This window comes from Arabidopsis lyrata (assembly GCF_000004255.2).
Source record: "Arabidopsis lyrata subsp. lyrata unplaced genomic scaffold ARALYscaffold_3, whole genome shotgun sequence".
NCBI classification, from domain to species: domain Eukaryota; kingdom Viridiplantae; phylum Streptophyta; class Magnoliopsida; order Brassicales; family Brassicaceae; genus Arabidopsis; species Arabidopsis lyrata.
The window spans coordinates 2684722-2698837 of record NW_003302553.1 but is presented as its reverse complement, the minus strand read 5'-3'; the positions used below and the strand labels follow the sequence as shown (position 1 = coordinate 2698837).

General features: G+C 33.7%; 2 protein-coding genes across 3 annotated transcripts; both read right to left on the bottom strand.

Moving 5' to 3' along the window:
* Window positions 1–371: 371 nt before the first annotated feature.
* On the bottom strand, window positions 372–3760 carry LOC9318542 (alkaline/neutral invertase C, mitochondrial). 2 transcript variants are annotated; one of them, XM_021031114.1, is made up of 7 exons: window positions 3035–3141; window positions 2644–2683; window positions 2015–2180; window positions 1702–1913; window positions 1124–1617; window positions 995–1043; window positions 372–902 (listed from the first exon to the last, which is right to left on the bottom strand). In XM_021031114.1, the coding sequence occupies exons 1-7, from the start codon at window positions 3139–3141 to the stop codon at window positions 579–581; spliced, it is 1392 nt and encodes a 463-aa protein (XP_020886773.1). In that variant the 3' UTR covers window positions 372–578. The 2 variants fall into 2 exon arrangements, with proteins under 2 accessions (XP_020886773.1, XP_002882475.1); XM_002882429.2 differs by lacking the exon at window positions 2644–2683 and having other exon boundaries at window positions 3035–3760.
* A 5538-nt stretch (window positions 3761–9298) lies between these two features.
* Window positions 9299–12136, bottom strand: LOC9320655 (transcription factor MYB108). The gene is made up of 3 exons (XM_021033777.1): window positions 11528–12136; window positions 10675–10804; window positions 9299–10327 (listed from the first exon to the last, which is right to left on the bottom strand). The coding sequence occupies exons 1-3, from the start codon at window positions 11679–11681 to the stop codon at window positions 9643–9645; spliced, it is 969 nt and encodes a 322-aa protein (XP_020889436.1). The 5' UTR covers window positions 11682–12136; the 3' UTR covers window positions 9299–9642.
* Window positions 12137–14116: the final 1980 nt, after the last annotated feature.

Sequence of the window (14116 nt, the reverse complement as noted above, 5' to 3'; positions counted from 1 at the left end):
TCGTCTCACTCTTTTGGCAGTATCACATAATAATTTCCTTTATTTTCCTAGGTAAAAGAAACGAAAAATCTACACTAATTTCCTTTTCCTTCAAATATCCATTTTTGATCTGACCAAACTGAAAAACCAATCTATAAACAAATCCAATTTTAGTTCAGATCAATTTTAGTTTTAATTATATATCCAAATCATTAAAAGTAAACCGAGAAGAAGGAAAAGAACCGGGTGCTTGTCTTCTGGTGGTAAAGGAACCTCGGCTGAGGCACCCGCCACCCGGTTTCGAGTCCCGGCCACTGCGCAATTTACCTGCGGGACGCAGCGTCCCAGACCACCAGTTCCAGGGGCCCTTAGGCAGAAAAAAAAAGCATATATTCCTCTTAAAATATTCCAAATTAAAAATACGTTTAGTTAGAAACTGATTCATCGTCCTAATTAGCAAGGTCGATTTTTGCCTACTAGCTGGAAAGAAACTTCACAAAGATAATGTTTTCGTAAAGATCAGATATGTTGCTAAAACAAAATATGATTAAATATAGACTTTTGTTCGTGCGCTTATTAAGTTGCAGGAAACTAGGAAACTAAGATCTTGGAGGTGTGAAACGCGAACACTTGTTCTTCCTTCCGCTGCTTTTACTCAGGCCACAGACACAAGTCTCGAGCAGCTGATAGTCCTCTTCCCAGAACAAGAGTGATGCTTTCTCAGGTTGCTCTATGAGTTTCTTAGCTGCCAAGAAACCTGCGATGGTCCAAGTCTGGTAAAGCCTTGATTGTTTCCCCACGAATCTCCCGTTTTTCGTGTCATAATACTCAGGCCACTCATCTTCCTTGAGCCTTTTCTCTGCTACAGCAACTGCTTTCTTCGCCAGTTCAAGCCTCCCCATCTTGATACAAGCCAATGTAAACTACAAAAATCCAGGAAGTAAAAGGGTTTTAGAGTTTCTTCAATCTGAAAACACAACTACTTTAGAACTAATACATGTTTCTTTGTTTGTACCTGCCAGAGGAGAGTTGGCCAGGATCCGCCATTGTGGTATGACCAAGGCCTGCAATGAAAAGTATGAAACCAAAGATCTGCGGAATTCCCAAAGAACGAAAAAAGATAATGTATTTTGAAGGGACTCACATGTTCTTTGGATCAGATCCGGTAATTATTCGCCATTCGTCTTTCTCTAGAGCCGGAAAACAAATCTTGAGAGGCATGTTTGCAACAAGATCATCCCATTTCTCTTCGATTAGTGTCATGACTCCTTCGTTCTGTTCTTGGTTTCCCAGAGATGAAATAACGGCCCAGAGGTTTCCAAGCGTGAAGAATCTGAAATCCATGTGAGCAGGCTGAAGATTTCCTATGAAGTAACCGCCTTTCTCAGGAATCCAGTCGACAAGCCAAGTAGGGATCTGATCCGGATATATGTTAAACTTGTTGGTTGCATCTGCTGAATACTCCTCAGTGTTGTAACGGTATATCTCGTTGATTTTCTTAATATCCACCCAATAGTACTCTCTGATATGGAACGATAAAGCACTTAGGCGATTGTTAACTGCAGCAACTAAGTTCTTGGTTCCATCATTCACAATAAGCATCTCTCGAGCACAGCGGAGAGCAGAGTAGAACAATGCCTGGGAAAGAAAAAATTATGACCATTAATTATCAATTATGAAAAGTCCATTCTTGGATCAATCATACATGATCAGTCACTTTACTTGGATTTCAAGTGGATGCCCATGAATGCCCATTCTTCGATCAATCATACATGATCCGTCAGTGACAAGAAGAGTCGGGAACATGTCAAAGCCATCGGCTAGACACAGCTTTAGTATCAACTTGATCCCTGTTTGAACATCAATTCGCTCTTGCAACGTGTAGTCACCCGTGAGCTTTCCATAAGCTCTCAGCAATATGATCCACCACAAACCTAGCAAAATTAACAAAGATTCCAATCATATTAGTAGCTGGAATGTCTAGGGTGTTAGTTTCCCCATGATAAGTAGAAAATGTCAGAGCACAAGGAGTTACCAGAGTCAACAGGGCTAACACGCCCAATGGCTGATCCACCAAAGTCTGGATCTAAAAACTCCTCAAATGAACCATCATTTCCCTCAAGTGGCCCAGATTTCACTTTAAAACTCGCTGGTATTAGCCCTGGGCCAGGGCTGTGACAGTCCACCGTTTTCTCCCAGCTCTAACAACCAAGCAACAGAAAGCTCGATTAATAAACTTTGGCCTAGATCAGTATATCAAATGCCTTACAATTGCATACATAAGAATTGAAGTCAATGGAATCAAAGGAAAAACATTTTTTTAAGAACCAGAACCTACATAACTTGGAAGGAAATGCAAATCTTTAGACCAAAGTGCCATTAACAGTGTCAGTGAGCTTCATCAAAGCCAAATTAATTAAACAAAAACCACAGATTAAAACTAATTTTATCAAATAAGCATCAGATTTTTGAGATATCAGAACAAACTATAACGCTTCTCTAAGAGTTAGAAACTAATGGAACAGGCAAGGAGAGGCAAATTCTTAGAAGAAGTAAATGAAACTTGGTGGCATCTTAAAGAATATCACAGTATTCAACAACTAAATTATGACAAGCAATAGAAAATTTCGGGTCTAAACATACACAAGAAGACATACCTGGAACTGCAACGTACAGGGGAGATATTTGTCTGACTCTTGCCTTTCTCCATTAGGCAATAAAACTCAGTAAAGAAACTAGACAAATTGCTTTTCACAAAATCCGCTAAACTTCCCTAGAATGAGAAATCAAATTCCAATTGCAGATAATGAGCGTGCAAGCAACCAAGAAAAGCAAGACCATGTTGAAAATCAAAGAATCAAGTCTCCTCTAAAAACTGGAAATTTACATAACCAACTTAAACAGTTCCCAAGCAAATTAACAACAACATAGAGCTCTAAATTATTGATATAGACAGACAGTCTAAAACCAATTGTGTATTGGACAGAAGGCAGAAGCAATAAAATAACAGCTCAAGAGCATCATGTCAAACAAAAAGGTTCAAGAAAATAATTACCTGCAACTGCAATGTATAAAGGAGAAAGTTTCTGACAATCTCCCCTTCTCCATCAAGCATAAAAGCATACGCCGAAGGAACAAAATCGCGAATAAACACCTGATCATAATTCAAAGTCTGTGTATCCACTGGATCATTAGCCGCTACAGTCCCCACCGGGAACCCGCAGTAATTCACCACGGCACCACGAAGCAGCTTCCACGCCTCCTTCTCAACCTCAGTCTGACTCAAACCCCGTTCTGGTTCCTTTCTTACACCCACATTTCCAAAATTAGCATCTTGTCCTCCTCCATTACCACTTTCCCTTTTCGGTATCCTTTCAGTTTTCTCCACATCCTTAAAAACTAGTGGCTTCACAAACATACTCTCAAAGCTCTTATCATTTACATGAGAATCCAACGAAGAAGTCGAATGGTTCCTAAAATCTGAGGCTACACGGGGAATTGCTAAAACACCCCTTCCTCTTCCTCTACTACCTCTAGCTCTTAAAACTCTAGATCCTCCTCCTCCCCAACTAATGGAATCGGAATCACAAAAACCATCCCGATCCAGAACAATCCGACGGCAATGAATACCAGATCTAATACTTCTGGAATCAATCTTTGTACAGCGTAACTTGGACGAACTGATGAATTTGCCACCGAAAAGCGAGGAACTTGTAAAACTAATAAGAAATCTACAACAGGGTTTCATCGCAGAGACACAGATACAGCTCCTACTGTTCATTCTCTCCAATAATCAAAACTATACAATCACCAACCAATACAACTTAGCAAGCTTCGTGATCGACGAACACAAAAGAACCCGATCGTGGAAATTAGGGAATGTCTATACTAATTCGAGGTGGAAAATGGAATTCCGAAACAGATAATTAGATCGGAGATACTTACAGGGGAAGAGAAGATGATCAAAGAATGAGATTTTTAGAGCGTAATGTAATAAAAATGAATGCAAGATATTTTATTGTTTGTCTGAATGGTTTGGTGAAGATGATGAAATCTGAGTTTATTCATTACATTTATAAGATTGCTTAAAAAGAAAAAGATCCGTGGCCAAAAATGTTGACGCGCGTGTAATTTATGTTTTTCCTTTTTTCTTTTCAGTTATTGGCGTAATTACGAAAATAGGCTCAGATACGTGTCTCTTCTATTATTACTTAATCGTTTAGTTAGGGCTAAAAATGTCATTTTAGATTTTGTTCTCTGTTTCTGTATGGATCAGATGGGCCGGTGGTAGAGCCCACAAGAATTCTCATTAAATAAAATGTGGAAAAAAAAGAAAATACTTGACGACGATTAGTAATCGTCGATTACCTTGACAGTTGACACGATTCTATTTTACGAAATTACCCCTGGGAAGCCAAAACCTTGCATACGTGGCATATTTTGATTAGTCAATGTTTCTAGATGTACACGCACATTTTTTTTTCTGTCTGAAATTTAATTTGTGCAAACGCGTCGCCGTGATCAATTTCGGTTTGCAATTTGTCTGGCGGCCAAGGAAGGAATCTTGCTTCGTCACATAACATACCCACGCGCTCTGATTGATCGTGATATTCAAGCGCATACAAAGATTCACGTTTCGAATTACACTAGCCCATTACCACAAAGATGAGGCCCAGTTTATGCTTTCAGTAGGAGCGTAATATATTAACCGTATGGGTTTCTGATGCTTTTTCCATGTACTAATTTCTCAATTGCCCATACTCCAGCCTTAAAATGATTTAGACCATTTTTTTAAAAAATGTGTGAGCAAAATTTTAATTGATATCTACCTTTGGTTTATATACTTTTTTCTTGTAAAACAACATCTTGAAATAATTTATTAAGTGACTAACATATTTAATCCATTTTTTTACATCAACATTTTAATAATCTTTGAAAAAAATTTACCAAAGTTTTTGTAGTTCTTGGTCCATAATTTTATCAGGCTAAGCACAACATGTAAATTAATTTTATTTCTACTGTTGGAACTTGAATTTAGAAACATAGGGTCAAATCACTTTCTTAACCCCAAATTAGCTATATTACTTGTTTATAAATGGCTTGGACTTATCTATATTACTTGGTGAAGAAAGAAAACGGAGAAGTTATCAAATCTGCAAACTCATAAGAACTAAATATCTTAAGTGTTCATATTAGATGCCTAACCACGAGGATTGAAGCATGTGGGGTTTAATACTAAACGTTTGCTTTTGAATAACCTAGAAAGGGACAGGAGCATTTCATTTATCTAACGTGCTTCAGTTTGTCTTGTTGATATTAGCTTATATATACGGTCTTATCCACAAACCACAATCCCATATTGTTGTTTTATATTTATAAGAAAAAAAAAATTAGTTAATCTTAATGGTGGGAAGGGTCTCTTTTTATACCTTAGTGGATTGGATAAATTCACAAGCGCTCGCAACTAGTACTACTACTCAAGTACTCATGCAATCTGGAAACATGGAAAGTTAAACACACACAATGATCTGATTTACATGAAAGTTTAATTATCTTATCCATTATATATGTAAAACACATTGAATCTGTTTAAATATACTTTATACGTATGAAGATCAAAAGAATTTTTCATAATCAAATAGCCCTACACATTTTATTTTATTTTATTTTATATCGGGAAAATATTATACGAGTTTGTCCAAAAAAAAAAACATGATACGGTAGAAAACGTAAGCGATGGAATTACACACTAGTTTTACTATTTCATTCAGATGTGTAATATCACTCTCTTAACTTAATATTGGTCATCAATCTTATACACATCAACCTAAGAATCGATCGCCTACTACACAGATTTTGCGTTTGTGTTTACTTTTACATGAGAGACAAAAAAAAAATTCCAATATTGAACTATACACAGATATAAACATAAAGACAAACGCATACAAACAAATATGTCCTAATACCATGCATGGAAGAGTATCTCAATACTTTCTTACGCTAACCATCATAATTAAAGCTCAAAAATCCTACAATCCTTACATGTTTAAATAAGTAATTATAATGCAGAAGTATGAAAATATTTAATTGATTTTTTTAACGAAAATGTGTGAATTATTATGAAACTAAAGATGACCACAAAAGACAGACAAACAAACAAACAAACAAGTGGTTGCTAAGAAGGTATGGCAAATTTCAAGGCAGGTATCAATCAACTTACGACGGGATAGACAAAACATAAACCTCTTGTCCAAAGGTACCACGGAAACCGAAAAATCAAAATTTTCCTAGATTGGTAATAATATAAAATTTCAATAAAACCGAATATTCATGTGTCGTATCAATTACACGATTTGGGTATTCGTTAATGTGATTAATATTGGGTTTGCGTCTCGATCCAGTTATACGGGTTATCTATTAAAGCATTGATTCAATTGAATTTCAGCTTTATCACGTGATTAGCATGGTTTTCTGGCTAGTGCTTTAGAGACTTTAGTGGCTAAAAATGCTTATGTCCATAAAAACAAAATGAACAAACAAACAATATTAAAGCAATTGATTAAGACTAAGTTTCTAGTATAATAGTTTGTATTAGTCCCATTGTTATATTATAATCTTGATAAAAATATGTATTTATGATTATTCGAAATATGTACTTGTTATATATGCTTTAGCATACTTCTAATACTATATTAAAATATAATATATATGGTTGGATGTTTTATAACAATGTTTTCAAAAATGAATGAAAATATATACAATAATATAGCGGTATGAATCTCGATGATATTAACCGCGCGCAAGTCTGTAACAAATAAATGTTATATAAAGAATGACGAAAAAAAATCATACATTGTCTTTCAATCTTAAATAAAATCTGATAAGTAAATAATTTCTACGGAAAAAATTTATCCTCCATTTGATTTCTTTATATTAATTAAAGTAGTATATATCTCATTGTGGCAAAAGTAAAATAGTATCCTAAATTCCTAATTAATGATCGCGGTAAAAATCTCCGCTAGTATCAACAGACTATAGTTTTTTCCCCATAACGACCAGACCAATTGATCCCCACCAAAAAAAAACTGCTTCAGTATTAATATTGGTACAATATATATGCATGCATAACGTTTAAATCATTAATCCACGTAGAGTACAAACTTAAAACTTTAATTCCACACTATATTTTCTGATTCTGCGACAGATGTTAAATTTGTATCACTCGTATATTATTGTCATTCTAAAAAAGTTACTCTATTATAAGCATATTTTGATCTTTTATCTATGAAGAAAAAAGTAGGAAATGACACACAGAAAAAAAAAAAGTGAATTCTCCAAATTCAATGTATTTCGCAGGTTTCGGATTAGATATGGTTTTGTTTAATGTATGAATGTATGTACGAAAAAGGTTGGACCCAAAAGGAAAGCCACGTTGACGCCGACGTGTAAGTCTCTGGACGCGTTGACCTTGACCATTCAAATGACCATCGAGTCGGTGTCCTTCTTCTTTGTGCTCCTCTTCCCCAACAATGGAATTTTATCCACCCCATCGAATCGCCAGACGCCACGTGGCGCACGCTAAGTCCCATGTATCTGAATCTGTTTTCTGTTTTTCTTTTTGTTCTGTCTCTTCTGAATAAAACGTTAACACAAGTTTGATTTTTGAAGAGTTTTTTTTACAACTATAGAGACTACATTTCCACATGTAAAAATGCAACACAAGAAGAATCCATCTCACACCGTCAATTGTTTTTATTTTTACTGTTTTGTGTGTTGCATTTTTACATAAATATTGTGAAGTTTAACGTTATGTATTTCTAGTATATAATTACGCCATAAAGTTCGCAACAGCGACCAGAGAAAAAAATTCAGCTACTATATTTTGGATATTTGGGCAATTAGGTTAATACTCTTCTCACTTGCAATGAAAAACCTGACGTAAAGATTCGTTTCCAAACGTAAAATGATAGATTAGTTCGCATTTAGTAAAATCTATAAGTGGTTCTCCATGAAACTACTTACTATTAGATGAGATAACGATCAGCATAAATCTTGGTAGGATCAATATTTCAATAATTTTGACAAAAAAGAATCAATATTTCAAAATTGGACGAATTTTGAATAAAAAGTTCCTAAAGATATTGCTGAGGAAAGAGATGTTCAGATTTTTGGGACCACTCTCGGTCTTAGGATGGCTTTTAGGCGTCGGCTTATTTCCTGGCCACACCACACCGCCTATGATTTTTTCATTGTCTCAGACTCTCAGCCACGCCGCCTTCTCTTTAAGTCTTCCCTCACATTCACTATTTAAGCACGTGATTTTTGTCTTATCCACGTGCCAATTCCACAAGGTGTGCAGCATATATATATATATCTTATGTTATATATTTAAGTTTAGAAGATATTCTACTCGATGAGAAAAAACGAGGAAAGCAGTGTTATTGCTTAAAGGATCAAGTTGGTATACAGAGAGAAAACGACTTCAACTACAGTTTTCTTGACGGCGTTGTAATTATGTGTGGACTGCAAAAAAAAAACAAAAATAATGCTTAAAAGATGATATCCAATATAAAACATATATCAGAAAAGTTTTCTTCTCTTTTTTTATAAACCTCTGAATTGATTTAGGCTCCAAAACCTAAACCATGCCATGCCACTCACACTGGGGATCCTTGTTTTATAACTAAACTGATTTTTTAATAGAACTGAGTGAGAACAGATGAGGAGAGGGAATACATATGATAGAAGATATGGTGTTGCCGACGTGTTGCCGAGTAAGGACACGGTTTTTGTCTACATATTGGTGTAACGGTCCGTACAATAATGCGTTTTCCAATAATTAACTAAGGGTTTTTGGACATATTTAGTGGTGGGTTATCATCACTTAGCATGTATTTTAACAAACAATTAACTTTTCAATGAATAAACCCCTTAATGGCCACCTTAAACTCAAAGCCCAGATCATAACCAACCAGGTTTTGCCACGTGGCTTTGGAAATTTTTAAATGTCTTCTTTTGAACCCAAGGAAAGGCTTTCACACTCACACCGCACAGTCACACACTAGTTCATTTTATTTTCCATATACATGCTCTATAGACATAGTTCCAAAAAAGTATAGTATCACTTGGATTATCCATTTTATAGTACCAAAGTCATTATTATATATCTTTTAAAAATATTTTATGATGTCTTTGTGTCATATCTTGGGTTAAATATTTAACATGGTGGAACCAATTATGTGCTTCGTCGTTAGAATATTAATAAATAAATGAATAATTGTTTTGTATTATGCTTCCATTGAGGAAATCACTCAATCTATAGTGTGAAAACAAGTTCCATTGTTTATGTTTATTGTATACATACTCTCACCGACGAATGAATAACTTTCTTAACATTAAATCATAAATTATGTATATCCACAAGATATCATTTGCAATCCCCAAAAAAAAAAAAAAAACCAATCAAGTTTAGCGCTATGTTAAAACGCCATGATACATGATCAAGCTTGGAATAAAAAAGCTGATCATATATCCTAATATAATATCATGAACACATTCTTTGTCTTTAATTATTCCCTTAACACAAATTCCTTTCACACGTATACTTAGTGTATAATAATAAACTTAAAACGATTTCTAGTCTTTTTTCTTTGCTTTCAAAATTCAGAAGCTACCATTATTGTTGAGATGTTGTTGCTGCTGTAAGAACCAGAAGTCTTCATCAGTTTCTCCAATGTTCCATAAACTGTCTGACGAAGAAGCAGCACCATTAATGTTTTCAAACCAGTTGAGGTTACTCTGCTCTTCCATAGTCGTTAGATCTTCGTCTAATAATCCATTGTAATCGAAATAATTCTCCGGTAATAATTGTGAACCCACCAAATTCTGATCCGGATAATAACTATTCCCCATTTGACCCGAATAGTATTCCGGGTTCGGGTTTGGAGCGCTGTAGTACTCCGTCAAGTCTGACGCCGGAGACACTGCAACGCTGGAATTTTCCGGCGTGATATAATCATTGTTGCTCATCACACCATACTGTTGTCCCATGTTGTTGTTGTAGTCGTAATTCATGAATTGATTGTTAGAGGTTGTGATGCAAGATGACGTGCCGGCTGAACCCGTGGTGTTGGTGGTTGTAGTGGTGGCTGCTGCTGCGGCTGAGGCCGAGGCTGACTGGATCCTCTCGACTAGCCGAGGCATCCACAAGTACTTCATTGTGTCTTTGAATTGTTGGCTGTTCACGTCACATTTCAACTGTTTCGCATGCTTTTGCACTCGCGTCCTCCAGTAGTTCTTGATCTCGTTGTCCGTTCTTCCCGGTAAATATTGTGCGATTTTTGACCATCTATTCGTCAAAATAAAAGATATAAATTAGCGGTTCTAAACAAATCGTAGTGATAATAATCAAATTCTTATTTTCTTGTCGTCTATGACATTATTATTCATTAGTATATTTCAGGATCATGTCATGTTGTAGTCTCTTTTTTATCCATCAACATCGACAAAATTTGATATTTTCCCCGCTTTAAAATAGTTTGTTATTATTTTATTTCCGTTTCACAAAAATTTCCTATTATAGTTTTTTTTAATGTAAAATATAGATTTGATCCATTTAAATAAAATTAATCAACTATATATTGTATAGTTTATTTAGAAAAATATGTTATATTATTTTATTTTTTATAAACATACCTATTGCCCCAACGGGAATGAAGTTCGAGGATCAAGAGTTGTTCTTCGAGTGTAATGTTTCCTCGGCGGACGTCAGGGCGGAGATAGTTTAACCACCGTAGTCTACAGCTTTTACCGGTACGTTGGAGTCCTGTTTCATTGGTAAAAATATAAATGATGATTAATTTACCTGCATGTCATGTCTACGTATAGTATGATGATTTTATACGGAAGAAACTCATTATAATAATTGTTTTAATTTCGGTAAAGTTATATCAAATTCCCCAACGAAATAAAATGAACCGTTTTATGATGCAAATTGTCCTAAAGGGTCTTTTTCTTCAGCAAGCTTTCTCCCATTGAGTTAGTGCTCTTCCCTTATAGATGATGATCATTAATTCGCATTTTTTTTTCACCCATTTAATAACCAAATTTGGATATTTTATTCAAATTTGAGATGGTTAATAATTGAATCCATTACCAAAAGATCTCACTCAAATCATCAATACTTTATTCATTCGAATGAAATTATTTTTAGAAATAAGAAGAAGACGAGAAAGAGAAAACATGAGAGGTATGCACTTTTTGATTCATACCTATGAAGGGTCTTTTCATCTATGCATATAGGGAAAGAAACCATTTTCGAATAATTTTTTTTCAAAAAACTCTTTAAAAATAGTAAAAAGGTTGGGCAATTTAAAAGAAAAAAACACAATCACACATGGTGATTGAAACATGAAAAGGATTGAACAAAAAGCAATAAATCAATTATGTTATGCTACTTGTCCTTTGGCTCTTTATGCTTGAAAGATGCTCATGGAAGTGGAACATACATATAGAAAACTATATCTGTATATGAAAATATATATCATACCGGCGCAACGAGAAAGAGAGTTCCATCGACCTTCTCCATTAGTAGCAATGTAATTCATGAGCTTAAAATCTTCTTCAGCAGTCCACGGACCTCTCTTTAGGTCCATCTCGTCTTCCATGTTGTTGTTCTTCAAGGTTCTTCCTTTTTCATCCATTGATACACACAGAAAAGACGCACAACGAGACTTTTCAGCAAAAAGATTGAGACTTTCTACTTTTTTCTATGTTGTTTTGCGAAGAGGGTAGAGAGATTTTTTTTTTTTTTTTGGAGTTATGTGTAGATAGAGAAAGGATGAGTTTCGAATGCACAAGAAAAAGAGAAGTTGTGGGTTTTATAGAAGAAAAAAAAGAAGATAGTTTTCAATTTTTCTTTTTATTTTTTAAATTATTTGGAACATGTGCGAAGAAGGGAATAGACAGCCGTAATATAGGAACTGTATGTTTATTGATTTTAATTATTTATGATTTTCTACTACTCAATTCTGTTTAATTATACGCTCTTTAAAGTTTTAAAATTCGTGAAGGTATAAAAAAAACTATCGAATACGAGTAGTCCACTTGGCTGAACAATTTTATTCTCTTAGGGAAAGTGAGTCTTTGCATTCAAATTTCACTATAGCCTTCCATATCCATATTAAATTTTCAAACATTAAGCCATTATGAATTTATTCATTAGTGGCATATTTCACATTTATAAAAAAAACATAGTTTGAGTTTGAGTTTACTTCCTTTTTAAACTATACATAAAAACAAAAACTATAATTTAATGTGCATTAAGGTTTAGACTAAACCAAGACAAATCTCAAAAGTTACTTATATTCATAGCAACATATTATTCTAAGAACCAAAACCGTTATTTATTGTTGTTGTTTATAACTTAAACAGGCACATTTCCAGATTTTAGTGTGGGTTAAATATAGCAAAATACTAATACCAATAACTAGAGAAGAAATCTAGGTCGAACCAAATCATTATTTATTACCATTTTTTTTTTTTGACACAAAATTATATCCTAGCTAGATATATTTCATAAGATTGATGTTGTAGACAGTTTAATGTATAATTCATTTTTTAGTTCTGATATGAATATATGAGATATTTCTTATATCTAACTAAAAATAAATAATAATGATTTATTTCAAGAATTTAAATTAAAAAAATTAGAATCTATATATAATAGCAATCTAATAAATACCATTTGCACATCTGAACGGTTGCGTCTTTTTATCGCAACTTTTCGTTTAAATCGGTTGTTTTTTTACGGTTATGTCTTTTTATTGAATTTTCGTTGAATTATTTACGGTTATATTTGTTCAATTACAGTCGTATCTTTTCAGTTTACAGTTATATCTTTGTAGTTGCATTTATTCATTTAAAGTTACGTCTTTCCATTATATAATTTCATTGCATTTTTTGTATAGTTAGTAATACTACGAAGTTTTTTTACATCAACCATTAGACTACATATCAAATTGGTTTTATTAACCAAAATAACAACCTCAATAAATGTATTTTGCACTTCTGAACGGTTGTGTCTCTTTATTGTAACTTTCCGTTAAAATATTAATGGTTATTTTTTCGGGTGTGTTTTTTATCGCAACTTTTCGTTAAAATATTGACGGTTATTTTTTTGTTGTGTCTTTTTATTGCAACTTTCTGTTAAAATATTGGTTGTTACTTTATTCGTTTGTGTCTTTTTATCGCAACTTTCCGTTAAAATATTGACGGTTATTTTTTCTCGGTTGTGTCTTTTTATCGTAACTTTCCGTTAAAATATTGACGGTTATTTTTTCTCGGTTGTGTCTTTTTATCGCAACTCTTCGTTAAAATATATATTGACGGTTAATTTTTTAGTTGACGGTTATTTTTTGGTTGTGTCTTTTTCTCGCAACTTTTCGTTAAAATATTAACGGTTACTTTTTTCGTTGACGGTTATTTTTTTGGTTGTGTTTTTTTCTCGCAACTTTCAGTTAAAATATTGATGGTTACTTTTTTCATTTCTGTTTTTTATCATAACTTTTTGTTAAAATATTGACGATATTTTTTTCTCGGTTGTGTTTTTTTTTTGTCTGTTAAAATATTGACGGTTATTTTTTTCTCGGTTCTGTATTTTTATCGCAATTTTTTGCTAAAATATTGACAGTTATTTTTTCTCGGTTGTATCTTTTTATCGCAACTCTTCGTTAAAATATTGACGGTTACTTTTTTCGTTGACAATTATTTTTTCGGTTGTGTCTTTTATCGTAACTTTCCGTTAAAATATTGACGGTCATTTTTTTTTTTGTGTCTTTCTATCACAACTTTCCGTTAAAAGTTTGACGGTCATTTTTTCTCGGTTGTGTCTTTTTATCGCAACTCTTCGTTAAAATATTGACGGTTCTTTTTTTCGTTGACAAATATTTTTTTGGTTGTGTCTTTTTATCGCAACTTTCCGTTAAAATATTAACATTACTTTTCTCGTTTGTGTCTTTTTATCACAACTTTTCGTTAAAATATTAACGGTTATTTTTTCTCGGTTGTATCTTTTTGTCCTAGCTCTTTGTTAAAATATTTATGGTTACAATTTTTCATTGATGGTTATTTTTTCGGT

Bases quoted from the DNA above. Each gene is read 5' to 3' on its own strand.
- LOC9318542 (XM_002882429.2), bottom strand. From the start codon at position 3,760: ATGAACAGTAGGAGCTGTATCTGTGTCTCTGCGATGAAACCCTGTTGT. The intron at 1,914-2,014 runs GTAACTCCTTGT...TAATTTTGCTAG, and splicing joins TGTTAGCCCTGTTGACTCTG to GTTTGTGGTGGATCATATTG. The intron at 1,044-1,123 runs GTGAGTCCCTTC...TTTTCATTGCAG, and splicing joins GGATCTGATCCAAAGAACAT to GCCTTGGTCATACCACAATG.
- LOC9320655 (XM_021033777.1), bottom strand. From the start codon at position 11,681: ATGGATGAAAAAGGAAGAACCTTGAAGAACAACAACATGGAAGACGAG. The intron at 10,805-11,527 runs GTATGATATATA...CCAATGAAACAG, and splicing joins CTCTCTTTCTCGTTGCGCCG to GACTCCAACGTACCGGTAAA. The intron at 10,328-10,674 runs GTATGTTTATAA...TTTGACGAATAG, and splicing joins CATTCCCGTTGGGGCAATAG to ATGGTCAAAAATCGCACAAT.